Source organism: Ranitomeya variabilis, chromosome 2 (assembly GCF_051348905.1).
Source record: "Ranitomeya variabilis isolate aRanVar5 chromosome 2, aRanVar5.hap1, whole genome shotgun sequence".
Classification (NCBI taxonomy): Eukaryota; Metazoa; Chordata; class Amphibia; order Anura; family Dendrobatidae; genus Ranitomeya; species Ranitomeya variabilis.
The window spans coordinates 267390689-267408699 of record NC_135233.1 but is presented as its reverse complement, the minus strand read 5'-3'; the positions used below and the strand labels follow the sequence as shown (position 1 = coordinate 267408699).

The 18011-nt window shown below is 42.3% G+C and overlaps 1 protein-coding gene across 3 annotated transcripts in view; it reads right to left on the bottom strand.

The window, feature by feature from the left end:
- AR (androgen receptor) overlaps positions 1-18011 on the bottom strand; it is a 416052-nt gene that overhangs the window by 68033 nt on the left and 330008 nt on the right. For all 3 annotated transcript variants that reach the window (XM_077284919.1, XM_077284920.1, XM_077284921.1), the window contains exon 4: positions 7152-7439. In XM_077284919.1, coding sequence (XP_077141034.1) covers positions 7152-7439 — 288 coding nt within the window. The remainder of the gene's footprint in view (positions 1-7151; positions 7440-18011) is intronic.

The window sequence follows — 18011 nt, the reverse complement described above, 5'->3', positions numbered from 1 at the left end:
ACAAAAAGCGTTTACAAGCTGTGATACTTGCAAAAGAGGGTGCTACTAGGTACTAATACATTTTTAAAATGTAAAAGATGAATTATTTTTCTTTTTTTGCCTAAAATGCAAAGGAAACATGTCATCTGTAACATTAGCCCTTTTAGAGATTATTTAACCTTCAACTTACTTAACCATTCACAATAACAGTAATTATGACCAGGGGTGCCCAAACCTTTACATGCCACTGTAGATGGGTTGTGACACTGTATGACTGCAAGATATCTATTTATTCTATGTATCTATTCTATCCTCTATCTATTTATAGATTTTTTTTTTTCTTAGAGATCTGTGGGTAAAAATCGGAAGGCGTACAGATGGTCTGTGTGCAGTCAGATTTTTTTCTTACACCCATTGACGATTCTCGGCCTGATTGCAGCTGAGGAAAACCTCGCAGATTATCACGGCCTCATTGAATAATGATGGTGCGGGTTAAAATGGGATTTTTTTTATTCACACTGCAATCGGCTTATTTATACGCAGATATGCACAAACCCTAATACTGATAATGAAAATAAGCGTCTCTAAAGTGAGCGAACTCAGGAGTCCATGAGTATTCAGTCTCCACCGCCACAGTCTGACTGACGGCTGCAGCTTGTTGTAATGAGAAATGTGAGTAGGGTCACTGAGCAGCTGTCAATCAGGCTAAGTGGGTGGAGATTGAAATGAACTTTAACCATTGATTATATAGTCCTTCTGCCAAAGATCGTTAAAGTAACTGAACCAAATAATGCAATAAAAAGCAACCAAAATGTATTATCAGCCCCAGTGGTACAATTTTATGTTATCGATAAAAACATCAGCACAACACTAAAAAACAAGCCCTCACACAGCACAAGTGACGGAAAGATAAAAAAAACCTTATGGATTTTTAATTTCTGTTTTACTTTTACTGAGTTCTGATTTTTTAAGCCTCTAAAATAGTATTCTTCATGGTTCTGACCTGAATAATCATCTTACCAAGTCATTTTTAATGCACAATTAACACTATAAAAATTAAACCTAAAAAAATGGCAAAATAGCTTTTTCTTTCTCCATTTCATTGCATTTGATTCCCCCACTCCCCATTTTATTGTAGTATATATGGTAAAATGAATGGTGTTGTTCAAACCAACAACTCGTCCAACAAAAAACGAGCCCACACATATGTCAATGGAAAAATAAAAAAGTTACAGCTGTTAAAAATGGAAGAAGAAAAGGGGAGTGGAAAAAGGAAATACCAAAACGAAAACTAGCTGCATTCTTACAGCCTCATTCAGATGTCTGTGAAACATGGTCCGAGTACAGACTGCGATGTATAGACTGATTGTAGGTCTCCTGATCCAGACATGACAACCTCATACAGAATGTGATGCTGTTGAGTTCAGGTCTGAGGGTCGCCTGTCCATTCACAATGGCGGTTGCCTGTCCATGTAAAATGGTGGTCACCCGTCCATGCACAATGGTGGTCACCTGTCCATGCACAATGGTGGTCACCTATCCATGCACAATGGTGGTCATCTGTCCACAAACAATGGCGGTTGCCTGTCCATGCACAATGGCGGTCACCTGTCCATACATAATGGTGGTCGCCTGTCTATGTACAATGGTGGTCGTCACCTGTCCTTTACTCCATCCACTGTTATTGATTTTGAGTTGTTTGCTGAGGAGTCCACAGACATTCCGTTATTTGTAAGACTGTCATATACTGTTTCTATCTCCTCTTGGCTTATGGTGTTGCTCTGTGTGTGTATTGTATGCTTTGCAAAACATAACCAATGAAAAACAAGATACAGAGGTGGATAGATGTGTGTATTTTGTCCGCAATCAGTCTAGCTTCTGACTTTGTAGTAATCTTGCAGAACAGGATATGGCATAACTCACTGTCCATTGTCCGCACAGAGTTGGTGAATCACAATGCAGTCTGCCTGACTCTGAATAATATGGAAAAGGTATTATTGGCCAGTTCTAAATCAGTAATTTTTATTAAATTTCATTTATTCCAGTCTGCTATAAAATAACATTTGTATACACATTAAGCTTCTGGAAAACCCTTTTAAGAAATGAGAAGAAGTGCAGTTGATCTTGTGCATTACTTTCATCCAGAGAAAACAGCAGATTCATGTCTTCTGGGCTGTGGCATTCTGCCAGCCGGGAGACTGCTTAACAAGACAGATCTAATTCAGCTTCAATATTTAGAGAAAGTACTTCTGGAGTAATGGTATGAAAAATCTTACAAGTTAAATTCTTTCATTTCTACATTTTGAATTCTCGTACCATGATATGAGTAAATGCAAATGTTGCTCCTGCTATCCGTGCTCAGTAGTACTTCACGGGTGGGATGGCTGTAAGCATGTACATTAATATCTTATTATCTCAGTATACCTACTAAAAAGGGTTAATTCAGGACTATTTCATTTTTTACTACAGGCCTAAGAGCTAACCCATATTTCCGTTACCAGATGATAGACCTGAGTGAGGACTTGCTTTTTTTTGTGACTTGAGTTGAAACTTTTATTGGGAACATTTTACATAATATTTTGGATCACATTTATCCTGTGCTCTACACTGAGCACTTAAGGTACCTTCACACTAAACAACTTTACAACGAGAACGACAACGATCCGTGACGTTGCAGCGTCCTGGATAGCGATCTCGTTGTGTTTGACACGCAGCAGCGATCTGGATCCCGCTGTGATATCACTGGTCGGAGCTAGAAATCCAGAACTTTATTTGGTCGTCAGATCGGCGTGTATCGTCGTGTTTGACAGCAAAAGCAACGATGCCTGCAATGTTAAACATGGAGCTAACAACCAGAGAGAACGATAAGTGAGTCACCGTTACGTCACAGGATCGCTCCTGCATCGTTCTGGAGCTGCTGTGTTTGACATCTCTACAGCGAACTAAACAGCGACGCTGCAGCGATCGGCTCGTTGTCTATATCGCTGCAGCGTCGCTGAGTGTGACGGTACCTTTAGGCCATGTGCACACGATCAGGATTTTTCGCGTTTTTTTTTCGCTATAAAAAAGTGAAAAAAACGCTAACAAATGCCTCCTATTATTTACAGGGTATTCCGCATTTTTTGTGCAAATGTTGCATTTTTTTCCGCGAAAAAATCGCATTGCGGAAAAAAAAGCAACATGTTCATTAAATTTGCGGAATTGCGGGGATTCCGCACACCTAGGAGTGCATTGATCTGCTTACTTCCCGCACGGGGCTGTGCACACCATGCGGGAAGTAAGCAGATTATGTGCGGTTGGTACCCAGGGTGGAGGAGAGGAGACTCTCCTCCACGGACTGGGCACCGTATAATTGGTCAAAAAAAAAGAATTAAAATAAAAAATAGTGATATACTCACCTCCGATGGCCCCCGAAGTCTTCCCGCCTCTCCGGTGCATGCTGCCGCTTCGGTTCCTATAGCTGGTGTGCGGTGAAGGACCTGCGATGACATAGCGGTCTTGTGATTGGTCACGTGACCGCGACGTCATGGAAGGTCCTGCACACACACACCATCTATAGGAACGGACGCCGCTGAGGAGATCGGCTGTCTGCAGGTGAGTATAAGCATTTTTTTAATTATTTTTAAACATTCTCTCTTTTATTATAGATGCTGCATAGGCAGCATCTATAGTAAAAAGTTGGTCACACTTGTCAAACACTATGTTTGACAAGTGTGACCAACCTGTCAGTCAGTTTTCCAAGCGATGCTACAGATCGCTTGGAAAACTTTAGCATTCTGCAAGCTAATTTCGCTTGCAAAATGCTAAAAAAAAGGTGAAAAAAACGCAAAAAAAAAATGCGGATTTCTTGCAGAAAATTTCCGGTTTTCTTCAGGAAATTTCTGCAAGAAATCCCTTAGGCCATGTGCACACGTTCAGGATTTTTATCGTTTTTTTCGCGTTTTTTCGCTATAAAAATGTGATAAAAACGCGAAAAAAACGCTAACATATGCCTCCTATTATTTACAGTGTATTCCGCATTTTTTGTGCAAATGTTGCGATTTTTTCCGCGAAAAAATCGCATCGCGGAAAAAAAAGCAACATGTTCATTAAAAATGCGGAATTGCGGGGATTCCGCACACCTAGGAGTCCATTGATCTGCTTACTTCCCGCACGGGGCTGTGCACACCATGCGGGAAGTAAGCAGATTATGTGCGGTTGGTTGGTACCCAGGGTGGAGGAGAGGAGACTCTCCACCACGCACTGGGCACCATATAATTGGTAAAAAAAAAAAGAATTAAAATAAAAAATAGTCCTATACTCACCCTCGATGTCTTCCCGCCTCACCGCTGCATGCTGCCGCTTCGGTTCCTATAGCTGCTGTGCGGTGAAGGACCTGCCGATGACGTCACTGTCTTGTGATTGGTCGTGAGCGGTCATGTGACCGCTCACGTGACCGCTCACATGACCGCGACGTCATGGAAGGTCCTGCGCGCACACACCAGCTATAGGAAGAGGAACGGACGCCGCTGAGGAGATGTCTGGGTGAGTATAACCATTTTTTTTATTATTTTTAAACATTCTCTCTTTTATTATAGATGCTGCATAGGCAGCATCTATAGTAAAAAGTTGGTCACACTTGTCAAACAGTATGTTTGACAAGTGTGACCAACCTGTCAGTCAGTTTTCCAAGTGATGCTACAGATCGCTTGGAAAACTTTAGCATTCTGCAAGCTAATTACGCTTGCAGAATGCTAAAAAAACCGTGAAAAAAAAGGAAAAAAAACGCAAAAAAAAAACGTGGATTTCTTGCAGAAAATTTCCGGTTTTCTTCAAGCTGAGACGCCGGAGGACAGACACCGGAATGTGAGTATGTACTGTTTGTTTTTTTTTTACGTTTACGCTGGTAACCAGGGTAAACATCGGGTTACTAAGCGCGGCCCTGCGCTTAGTTACCCGATGTTTACCCTGGTTACAAGCGAACACATCGCTGGATCGCTGTCACACACAACGATCCAGCGATGTCAGCGGGTGATCAAGCGACGAAAGAAAGTTCCATACGATCTGCTACGACGTACGATTCTCAGCAGGGTCCCTGATCGCTGCTGCGTGTCAGACACTGCGATATTGTAACGATATCGCTAGAACGTCACGAATCGTACCGTCGTAGCGATCAAAATTGCACTGTGTGACAGTACCCTAAGTGACAAGTTTTTAATATTTTTTTATATGGGGTGGGCTTGCACTATTTTAAGAATAGGATTACTTTGTCTAGATTAGAATGTTATATACCCTAGTTTCAGGGAATAATAGGGCAAGGGCGAGCCGCCGTGGAGCGGGGGAGCCAAATTTCGTATAATAGGGGGCAATCCTACGCTGCTAAGCAGAGTGGACAGCATAGATTGTATAGTCCCATTAATTGTAATACTACCTGGGATAATGAATCCTGATTCCTGAATGTACATGACACAGCAATAATTTGTATGTATGTATATTAAATTCTCCTTCCAGAACATCTTTTTCTCTAGAAAATTGAGGCAGATATAAGTTATGATGGGATAAACAGCCCCATCATTTATTACACAAGTATGATACGTACAGTATATACATATAAAAATTTCAGCAAGCTGTGACAACTTTAGATCCTCACTGTGCACTTGGGTTTATAGGTGCAGTTTTAGTAAACTTTAATAAAATACAATTTTAGAAGGATTTCTGTACACTAGTGATTTCACCCTTTGGTAAAAAGAATCTTTCCTTTATGTTTTACTGAATAACATATTTCGGAGACTTACATGGAAACCCTGGTGTAAGCGCTCAGCGCAGAGCACAGGATAAGGCAGGGGTCTCACTAGTGAGTCACATCCAATGCGAGAGCATCGGATGAAATATACTAATGACATTCGGCTCCACTGATTTTTAAAAAAATATTTTTACACTTTGTAATACTTTTTTTTAAACTTTTTTTACATTGTCCCAGGATGGGACATCACCCTATCATCAGATCGCTGATCTGACACTCTGCAATGTATTAATGCATTAAACAAAGTATCAGATCACGATCTGACAGGCAGGGAAGGAGGCATGCCAGTGCCTGCTCTCAACAGGCGCTCACAAGCCACCTTCCCTGCAGGACCCCGCGGCCATCTTGGTGCCGGGGGGTCTCCATGGAGATCAATAGGACAACGCAATCTCATTGCATTGTCCTGATGGAAGCGAGCAGGGAGCCTCCTCCCTGTGCAATGCTCCACTATGCTGCTGTCACAACTGACAGCGGCATCAGAGGGGTTAAATGCCCGCGAACTATGCTAGCACCGATCTTGGGCGTTGCTGCGGGGTGTCCATTGTCACATACACCTGATTCCCGCACCTGATCGCCATGGCGCTCAGCGTGAGGCCGCGTGATCGGTGCGCTGTACTAGTACTGCTGATGCGGGAGCGCAATTCCTGCAGAGCAGTACTAGTACGGTGCATGTCAGGAAGGGGTTAAAGCAGACTAGGCAGTTTTAAAATTCACCAAATTTATCATAGTGTTTTTTGATAAATTTGGTGCACCTTTAGGTTGTGTGCACACATTGTGTTTTTTCAGTGCTGATTTGTGATAAAAGCTGAAGGGATTCCTGATGCCAGCAAAGTGAATGAGAATCCTGAAGTGTAATGCACATGTTGCTTATTTGTGACTTGTAGATTTGGTGCAGATCTAAATCTGCTCCAAAAACGCAAGTAAAAAAAATACAGCAAAAACGTGCGTTTTAGCCATCGTGCTTTTTTTTTGCCAAGAGATGCAGAAAGGGTGCTGAAATTACTGTACCAATTACTTACAGTGTCCACATACTGTTGAACTTCTAAGTCTAATTTGACACCTCCTAGTGGTTGGCTTACTTTATGCCAAAAGTTTGTATTAAAATATTTTAAGCTAGTGATCATAAGCTACGTCACTTACACGGGAACTATGCCGCTTTGTGAATGAAGGCAAAATCTTGTGTCAAGTGTCTAAAGCACATAATCAATATGGTATAAGGCAGGCAGGACAGTTTCATGCCCAAATTCCCCCCAAATTCTGGCACTTTTAGATTCCTACATCTGCCACAATGGACACAATTTGGGAGCATGTGTCTGAACAGGTCTGTCGTTCTTTACATGGAGGTTCCACCAGGAAAGAATTTCCCCACCATTCAGATCCAGACACCTACCTGGTAATGCCTTCGCCCACTTTACCACATGGACCAATTGTCTCTCTCCCAGTTCGTTCAGGCTGCTGAGGAGCACGGCAAAGCTGTCTGGCTGATTGTTGTCATGTCCGGCACAGACCACAACTGGCTCTATGGCCTCCAGAACATTGAGGAAGATTGGTTGGCAGCTGTAGCCTTCAAGCTGCATCAGAGACATATTGGGTGTCATGTCTCTGCCTTCACCCTGGCCAGAAGATCCCTCCAACTCCTCCTGAGCTTTGAGGTTACCTAATTTCTTCAGCTTACGTGCTGCAAATGACAAAAAATATATATATTATAATCATAGCAAAACATTCGCGGCCAGGGCTTGACAAACTGGGTTTGTGCGACAAGAAGATCGCAATACATTGTCACCTGACAAGTAATGGCAGAGAATATATTTACATTATGGCACAAGAGTTAATGTAAATGCAATGCAACAATTATCCAATAACCATAATAACCTGCTGATTGGTGACGGATTGTATGCCACATGCGACTTTACCAGTACTGTCACCCAATTGCGACATATTTGTGATTTTCTTTTTACTGTATAATGGGTTTTAGACAGCAAAAAATACCATGTCGGAGATAAGTCACACAAATTTGTTTGCTGTGCAACCGAAAATCAATGTGTTACCAAAAGTATTAAAGGGAATCTGTCAGCAGGTTTTTGCTATGGAATCTGAAGACAGCAGGAGATGAGGGCTGAAACAAGGATTTCAACTACGTGTTACTTTTTTGGCTGTGTGCTGTTGTTTACTTACAGTGAAGGTTTTATCACCTGGGGATTATCATTGTTTGACTACAGCAGCATGTCTCCTGGTCTGACCACACCCCTCCTCTGATAAGCAGCTCACTGTCAGTATATAATGTACATACAGAGCTTGGTGTGGGCAGAGTTAGCTTTCTCAGCTCTGCTTGGTACTGCATCTAAGAACTCTGGAATCAGGGTCTCTTTCCCTAAATTAGTGCAAATCAAGGACTCTTTTCCTACATTATGCTGCTCTCAGTTTAAATAGCAAAAACCTGCTGACCGATTCATTTTAATACTACATAATTCAATAAAAAGTGACAAATATTATAGAAGTAAAATATGTGATTTATTTTTTCTCCTAAATATATATATATATATATATATATATATATATATATATATATATATATATATATATATATATATTCAGTATATAATGTAATTTAAAGAGAGCCTGTCACATTGTATGTGTAGTTCTATCTGTAGGCAACGTTTTAAAGAACAGGAGAAGCTGAGCAGATCGATATATAATTTTTGGGATAAGATCCCATGTAATTTATTATATACCAGCTTATTATGGAATTAGGTGTCCAGTGGGCGGACCTTCTCAGGTACTGTCAGACATCTGTATGCACAGTCATACAAGCAAGGTTGTCAGTCACCGAATAAGACCGCCCCTTGGACTCCTATGTACAAAAAGAGCAGGGATTTAAATGATACATTTTCATTTTATCTTCTATTATGCTGAGAAGTGTGTAAAATTGTAAAACCCGTCTACCATGAAAACTGACAGGTTGCATGTACCAGGTGGTTGCAATATCTTATACCCCTAAACTAATGGAAAGGGTGCACGGAGAAAATGAGCACATCATGTAACACATCACTAAGGACAGTGAAGAAAAGGACTTTTTGAATAGTTACACTGCTACACATTTTTGCTGTCCTCCTTTGTAAAGTTATTTAACCCCATTAGGACTAAATCCCCAAATTGGAGGCAGCACACCAATAAGTAGAAAATCACGTGCAGTTTAATTGTCCATGTGGTGACGTTTCAGTCCAAAAGTGTGGACCGTTCTCAGTCCCATTAGGACTAAGCTACCGTATATTAAAATTTGTAACAAGTGATCTACATAATCTGATAAGTTTGATGTTAAACCATTAATTCCGGACACAATTGACCAGTCAAGGGTAAAGACTAGCTTAAGTTTTCAACTTAGCATGTTAATACCTACTGGACTCATTAAAGGGAATCTGTCACCCCAAAAATCGTATATGAGATAAGGCCACCGGCATTAGGGGCTTATCTACAGCATTCTGTAATGTTGTAGATAAGCCCCCGATATATCCTGAAAGGTAAGAAAAACAGGTTATATTATACTCACCCAGGGGCGGTCCGGTCCGATGGGCGTCGCGGTCCGGTTCGGGGCCTCCTATCTTCTTACGATGACGTCCTCTTCTTTTCTTCCTGCCGCAGCTCCGGCGCAGGTGTACTTTGTCTGTCCTGTTGAGGGAAGAGCAAAGTACTGCAGTGCGCAGGGGCCAGTAAAGGTCAGAGAGGCCCGGAGCCTGCGCACTGCAGTACTTTGCTCTGCCCTCAACAGGACAGACAAAGTACGCCTGCGCAGGAGCCGCGGCAGGAAGACAAGAAGAGGATGTCATCGTAAGAAGATGGGAGGCCCCGGACCGCGACACCCATCGGACCGGACCGCAGTGGGACCGCCCCTGGGTAAGTATAATATAACCTGTTTTTCTTACCTTTCAGGATACATCGGGGGCTTAGCTACAGCATTCCAGAATGCTGTATATAAGCCCCTAATGCCGGTGGCCTTAGCTCATATACAATTTTTTGGGGTGACAGATTCCCTTGAATAAAACTGAACTGTTTGCATTTTGGAATTAAAAGGAATCTGTCAGTAGGTGTTTGCTATGTTATCTGAAGGTTACATGATGTAGGGGCAGAGAGCCTGATTCTAGGGATGTGTCACTTACTGGGCTGCTTGGTGTAGTTTTGCCAAAATTAGTTTTCTCTGTTGTAGATGTAGCAGAGGTCAGAATAGTGAGCTGTATATAACCCCACCCACACCCGATTGGCAGCTTCCAGTGTGCACTGTGAATTGTCAGCAAGCTGCCAATTAGTGGAGGGGGCGGGGTTATACAAATAAGCCTGACTGACATGCATGTGAGACCTAGTCCTGCAGTGATAATCTACTGCTGATAAAACACTGATTGTATTAAAGCTACAGTACACAGCCTAGCAAGTGACACATTCCTATAATAAGGCAAGTTGGCTCAATATTATGCTGTTCTTTGATTAACTAGCAAGAACCAGCTGACAGATCCCCTTTAAGTGAATACTGACTAAGCGTAAGTGATAGAAGTAATAAACACTGGTGTACTACAAGTCCCATATTAGCACAAACAGAGCTCACTACGGATCTATTTAACCTCTGCACCCAGTCTATTCTATATCCATGATGAAGGAGGACGCTATCTCTGAAACGCATAGGACGGACTGACAGGACTAGCCGTAATTTGGGATGTCATAACTGGAAACAGGTCTGTACACAGGGGGCTGTCAGGGCCGTGTCAGACATGAAGCTTTCCATTATTCTAAGTGTATAAATTGGAAGGAATTATCTGATACAAGGGATAGTGTGGGGTAGTATGTGAGCAGGAAGAGATATGTGGCGAGCACTATTAAACCCCTTACTGACCCGACAAGTTTTATTTTTTTCCTCTTCTTCTTCCAAGAGCCGTAACTTTTTTATTTTTCAGCCAACATAAATATAGGAGAGCTTGATTTGACTAATATTTGTAAATAAGGAATTAGTTCAAGGGGGTCTTTGGGAGTCTTTATTGTGGGGGCAGCCCCAAATGCTTCTGGTTTTCTCTCCACCAAGTATTTAGAGGAGTATTGTGCATTAATTATCAAGAAGCATGTGGTAGCCCAAATGGTGGGCACAGGAGGTCCTATTTAACCTTGTGGTTAGGTAGGAAGGACAGTCTGGGGCGCAGTATGATCATTATTAAGCTGGAAGGATCACCGTCTGGTAACGCTTACAGCATGGGCCTCCCCCGGCCTTTTGTCTTTAATATTTACACTGAGTATAGAAGATTGATTTGAAGCACTGGTGAGAGTCTTCATTTTCCTGCTCGATGGATGAACTCGGGGAATTGCCGACATTTTACAATAGATCATCACTGTTTGTCCACTATGGTGGTAATATCACGCCATTACAGCCCAGCAACACTGAAGGAGGTGTTTGGTCCATTGGGCTGAAGGTTAGGCTAGGCTTACATCCGGAGCTGAGTCTCCAATCGGAGGTTGAATCCAAGTTCCATGATTTTCACATGATGAAAAATGTCAGCTTCCTGCTCTATTTTATCTGCTAAAATTAAGGATACCTTACCAGAAACCTCTGGGAATAAAGCATAATCTGTGTCTACCTTTAAGGGATTTTCCAGTTATGGGACCCTCCTGTTCCTCAGCTGCACTTTGCTTTACTCACCCTCCTAAGGTCTCATCTGCTGCTCCGGTCACATCAACGAGCTGACGACACGAGCCACTCAGTGCCGCTCAACTCGCCGATTTACTGCAGCGTTTTCAACATGATGTCGGAACTGCAGACAATAACAGCAACGGGAGCAGCGGCGGAAACTTAGCAGGAGCGAGGACGTCAGTTTTTTAAACAAACTGCTTTTTTAAAACTGTTTTTTAATAAACGGCAACAGGGGACAGAGATTTTTGAAAAACTGGAAAACCCTTTTAATTTCCTGGTTCTCCAATGAATGACAATCTTTGCCAATATTCGTATACCGCATACATGTAATATTTCACAATGCCTTCTGTAATTTCAGGTATTCCCTAAAAACTACAGGCAGCCCTAGGTAGCTGTTACCAATATCAGCTATTTCCATCCAATAATGGATCTATTTGTAGGTTTCTCTTAGCGGCTTGGGAACAGTGTGCGTTTCCTTTGGCACGCCATCCAAAACAGAAGCTCTCGTGTTATCAAAGTTACATAAATATTAATGTTTCTTACTGTGAAACTAAACTTCAGATAGAAGTGTCCTGACTGTCCGCGAACTATTCTGCCTAAATTACTCTTCACTTCCATGAAGCTGAAGTGCTCCTGTCGAGTATGGCTGAACACCGCAGGACGCATACATATCTAACAGAAGGCTGTTCTTGACATTTCCACGTCTTTATTAGATGAAATGACACTGACTAGTAATAGGAGTCATTGTGTGTCAGGGGCATCTCAACACCGGAGCCCGGTGTAATAGGAATGCATAGGATGCTCTTCTTCACCCTGCAAACTATTCCTTCTGTAACAATTGCAATCCATTTTTTTTTTTTTTTTACAAAAAAAGCCAATAACTCAACGAACACAGATTCCCTCATTTATTTCATCGCTGCGCCCCATAGAGTTTTACAAATTATGCTAAAAGCATTCCAAGTTCCTGAAGACTGTATTAGGCCAACATAACATATGAAAATCCCAGGACAAAATATCACACGGAACATAATTCTCCACTACAAATTACGGGAAGCCGCCACAGTAGATGGACTTTCCTCAACATGTAGCAAGAAGCGGGAGCTCCGGAAAATGGTCCCGAGAGCCTGCATGTCCTACAGACATCCTCATACACTAAGTTCAGCCTCAGTCATCACTCCGCAGCCTCTATTACATCCGATATCCACTCCAACGTGAACATTTTGGCAATGATCCTCTTTTTAAGTAGAGACCTTGGCTATCAGATAGGTTTAGTATGGAGCAGCAGTATGGTAAATTCAATTGGGGGACTAGGGACCACTGTTCTCATCATCAGAAGATAGGAGATAAGTCGTAATTGTTTGGTCAAAAGAATTCTGTTGGAGCGGTCTACACACAGTGCTGTGCAGAAGTGATAGGCAGGTGTGGAAAGAAATGCTGACAAGTAAGAATGCTTTAAGCATTAAAAGTGTTAGTTTATTTCTATCTATTAACAAAATGTAAAGTAAGTGAACAAAAGAGAAATTTAAGACAAACTAATATTTGGTGTGGCCGCCCTTTGCCTTCAAAACAGGATGAATTCTTCTACATATACTTGCACAGTGTTTTTGACGGAAGTCAGCAGGGAGATTGATCTAAACATGTTGGACCATTAACCACTGATCTTCTTTGGAAGAAGGCTTGTACAAATCCTTCTGTGTCTTACACCCAAACATATTTAATGATGTTGAGATCAGGACTCTGGGGCTATATCACTTCCAGGACTCCTTGCGTTTTTTTATGGTGAAGATAGTTCTTAATGACTGTGGTTTCATGCTTGGAGTCATTGTCTTGTTGCAAATTAACTATGGAGCTAAGCAGACGCCTCCATAATGGTGTTACATGATGGATAAGTATCTTCCTGTATTTATCGGCACTGAGGACTACTTTAATCTTGGCCCAATTTCCAACTCAGTTTGCTAAAAAGCAGCCCCAAACTTGCAAGGAACCTCCACCATGCTGCCATTTTAGTGCACCCCAGTTTCAATGTTTTTGTGCATAGTTGAGTTGCTTGGCTTTGTTCCATATTAAAGGTACGGTTTTTGGCTACAATTCTTCCATGAAGATAACTTCTGGCCAAACTTTTCTGAACAATAGATGGCTGTAGCTGGGTCACACTGCTTGCTGACAGATCTCAACTGATGGCACTTCTGGACAACTTCCAATTATGAAGGGGAGTAAGCATGGTATCTTTCATCTGGTACACTAAGTTTCCCATTTCTAGGTGTCCTCAGAGCTGATCAATTAAAGCAGCAACTTATCCCATCATGCATTACCATCAGACAGGAATCTGATTGACTCCAAATTTATTTTATAGCAGAACAAAGACCCAAAATATACAGTCAATTTAATTTTGTGATGACTTGGCTCCCACAGAGCCCTGATCTCAACATTATTGAGTCTGAGTGGGATTACATGAAGAGACAGAAGGATTTACGCAATATACATCTACAGAAGATCTGTGGTTGGTTTCCATGATGTTTGAAACAACCTCCCTGCGGAGTTCCTTCAAAACTGTGTGGAAGTATGAGTATCTAGAAGAATGTCTGCTATTTGGAAGGCAAAGGGCGGTCACACCACAAATTGATGATTTTTACATTTTTCTTTTGTGCATTAATTTAGCATTTTCTTAATTGACAATAATAAACTATTAACGCTTCTATTTTTTGACAGTATTCTTACTTTGCAGTATGTTTCCACTCCTGCCTAACACTTTGCTCAGTATGGTACATGCAGTGTGCACCTTGGTCTCTGCTTTCACATTGCATCCATTTAAATCTTATGCGGAAACGTATATGTCCATCATTTTTTTCTCATCATAGTTGTCAGCTTTGTATATACTGGGACGGAATAAGCAGTGGTGGAAGATTAAATGGCAGCAGTATTGCACTGCTAGAGGCACCTCTGGCCATAAACTCTCATTTATTAAGGCTACGTTCCCATGATGACCATTTGGTGAGTTTTTTATTATGTTGCTTGCATTTTGTTTTTGTTTTTTTTCATTGTATTTTTGAGTGTTTTTTTCATTGCGTTTTTGACCTTGTGGTTTTTGTCTCTTTTTGATATATCATGTTTTAGATAAAGCTGCTTTCTTTTTGATACGTCCTGGAATTTGGCTTTGAGAAATCTTAAAAAAAACTTGTCAGAAGATAATTAATTTTATTATGGGTCACAGTTTGCACAGTTCAATTGGTTGGCAAGATTAGTAAATCTGACTCAAAATTTCTACACCTCAAACTAAAACGTAATAAAAAAAAACCCTCCAAAATGGGACGTTGCCTTTATTAAAACATTTGTGACCTTTTCATAGTAGGGTCATGTAATAGGTCAGCAGAAGTTTGTTCTGAACGGATGTAAAAAGCCATGTGTTTATTGCACTAAAGCTAAAGTGCAGATGCTTTGCTGAGAGGGGGCTTTTTCCAGCTTTTAGTAATCCCAAAAAGTAACGCTATTACTTCTTCGGGCTGAAATGACATTTAGCACGGTAGGATCGCTATGAGCTTGGACAAATCCAACCATGTCACATGTGTATTTCTACATGAGTGATGGGCCGTGTTAGTGCAGGCGGGCAGTAATCATCTCCAAACTTTAGGTTTCACAAGTCCGGGATGACATGGCAATGGCATCATTCTGTATGAATAGGAGCAAGGAATAGTGGCAGATGCACTACTGAGACCTGCTGATCGATGTCTACACACAAATGTTCTGACTTTTAATAGTCTTGTTTTTGTGACATTTTTGCATCTGTTCTTTTTTGTCCTATGTACCGTTTTTGTAGGCTGCAACTCTGTTCACACTGGCGTCTCCAGAAAGGTTCCAACAGACATTATTGAGATCAGAACTCAAGGTTTAAATCTCCATCCACATGAAGGAAAGAATCTGTACACTAAAATAGCATAAAAATCTGATCTTTATGGTGAGAAAAACAGAAGACTTTGCCTTTCATTATATGGAATGCAAATTGTGGTAAATCCCTGGCACCATCTGCATGTATTATGCTGTGAACCAATAGCGGACACATACAGAAGAGGCCCCTGTGCAAGAACAGCAAATGGCCCTGACGCAGCCCAACTGTTCCCATAATGCACAATTCCTCCTGCTTTGGAGGTCATAGTGGCCTCCATAGTTCCCATAATGCACAATTCCTCCTGCTTTGGAGGTGACAGTGGCCTCCATAGTTCCCATAATGCACAATTCCTCCTGCTTTGGAGGTGATAGTGGCCCCCATAGTTCCCATAATGCACAATTCCTCCTGCTTTGGAGGTGATAGTGGCCCCCATAGTTCCCATAATGCACAATTCCTCCTTCTTTGGAGGTGACAGTGGCCTCCATAGTTCCCATAATGCATAATTCCTCCTTCTTTGGAGGTGATAGTGGCCTCCATAGTTCTCATAATGCACAATTCCTCCTGCTTTGGAGGTGATATTGGCCCCCATAGTTCCCATAATGCACAATTCCTCCTGCTTTGGAGGTGATAGTGGCCTCCATAGTTCCCATAATGCACAATTCCTCCTTTTTTGGAGGTGATATTGGCCCCCATAGTTCCCATAATGCACAATTCCTCCTGCTTTGGAGGTGATAGTGGCCTCCATAGTTCCCATAATGCACAATTCCTCCTTTTTTGGAGGTGATATTGGCCCCCATAGTTCCCATAATGCACAATTCCTCCTTCTTTGGAGGTGATAGTGGCCTCCATAGTTCCCATAATGCACAATTCCTCGTTCTTTGGAGGTGATAGTGGCCCCTATAGTTCCCATAATGCACTATTCCTGCTGCTTTGGAGGTGATAGTGGCCCCTATAGTTCCCATAATGCACTATTCCTGCTGCTTTGGAGGTGATAGTGGCCCCTATAGTTCCCATAATGCACTATTCCTGCTGCTTTGGAGGTGATAGTGGCCCCTATAGTTCCCATAATGCACTATTCCTGCTGCTTTGGAGGTGATAGTGGCCCCTAACCTCTTGGGCCCCTTTGTGACCACACAGGATGCACCAATGATATGTCCGCCCCTGATGTGCACGTACCATGTAATCATTTCAGTTAATGCCTTTAGCGTTTCTCTGGTCTTCTGCAGATACAGCTTAGTCTCTTCTTTCTAAGCAGTGTACGGTACATTTTTCATATGCCTGGGAAAAAATTCTGCACATAATTTTAACAGATCCAAAGGCCCCAAATTTCCAGACCAAAGTCAATAGAGTGTCTTTTTGGCTTCCATCTTGGCATGAACGGGATTTTACATTTTTTATTTTCAGCAGAAAAATCAGGGGAACACTGCAGAAAGAAGCGTGAAAGAAGTCCAGTGTACCTTGTGCTGTAATTTCTAGCTACTCAGAGAATGAATGAATACTCATGTGTGTAATTAAATGGGGTATTCTTAGATTTGAAAGTTATCTCCTACCCATCTCCTGTCCATGGTATAAGGATTATCTTTCCGACCACTGGGGCCCTCAGTGATGCCGAGAACTGGAGATCTGAAGAGCCCTGGCAGTATGGAGTGGAGGTCAGTTATATGCACTACTGCTACATTCCTTTTAGTGGGATAGCGGAGGACCAGCTGATCGCCGCGTTCTGCCATCTACCGTGCGCCCATTAGGAGTGCATAATCACCACCGCTCCATTCACACAGGGTTCTCGAAAGCCCCATTTCTCAGGATCACTGGGGGCCCTAACGGTTGAACCCCCAGTGATGGTAAAATGATCTAAAGGATTTAACTTACCGTATATACTCGAGTATAAGCCGACCCGAGTATAAGCCGACCCCCCTAATTTTGCCACAAAAAACTGGGAAAACTTATTGACTCGAGTATAAGCCTAGGGGGAAAAATGCAGCAGGTACCGGTGAATTTCAAAATTAAAAATAGATGCTCCATACCGTTCATTATGGCCCCATAGATGCTCCACATAAAGCTGTGCCACATATAATGCTCTGCACCGTTCATTATGGCCCCATAGATGCTCCACATAAAGCTGTGCCATATATACAATGCTCTGCACCGTTGCCCCATAGCTGTGCCATATATACAATGCTCTGCACCGTTGCCCCATAGCTGTGCCATATAGTGCTCTGCACCGTTGCCCCATAGCTGTGCCATATATATAATGCTCTGCACCATTGCCCCATAGCTGTGCCATATAGTGCTCTGCCCCATTGCTGTGCCATATAGTGCTCTGCCCCATTGCTGTGCCATATAGTGCTCTGCCCCATAGCTGTGCCATATAGTGCTCTGCCCCATTGCTGTGCCATATAGTGCTCTGCCCCATAGCTGTGCCATATAGTGCTCTGCCCCATAGCTGTGCCATATAGTGCTCTGCCCCATAGCTGTGCCATATAGTGCTCTGCCCCATAGCTGTGCCATATAGTGCTCTGCCCCATAGCTGTGCCATATAGTGCTCTGCCCCATAGCTGTGCCATATAGTGCTCTGCCCCATAGCTGTGCCATATAGTGCTCTGCCCCATAGCTGTACCATACAGTGCTCTGCCCCATAGCTGTACCATACAGTGCTCTGCACCGTCCATTATTGCCCCATAGCTGCTGCTGCAATAAAAAAA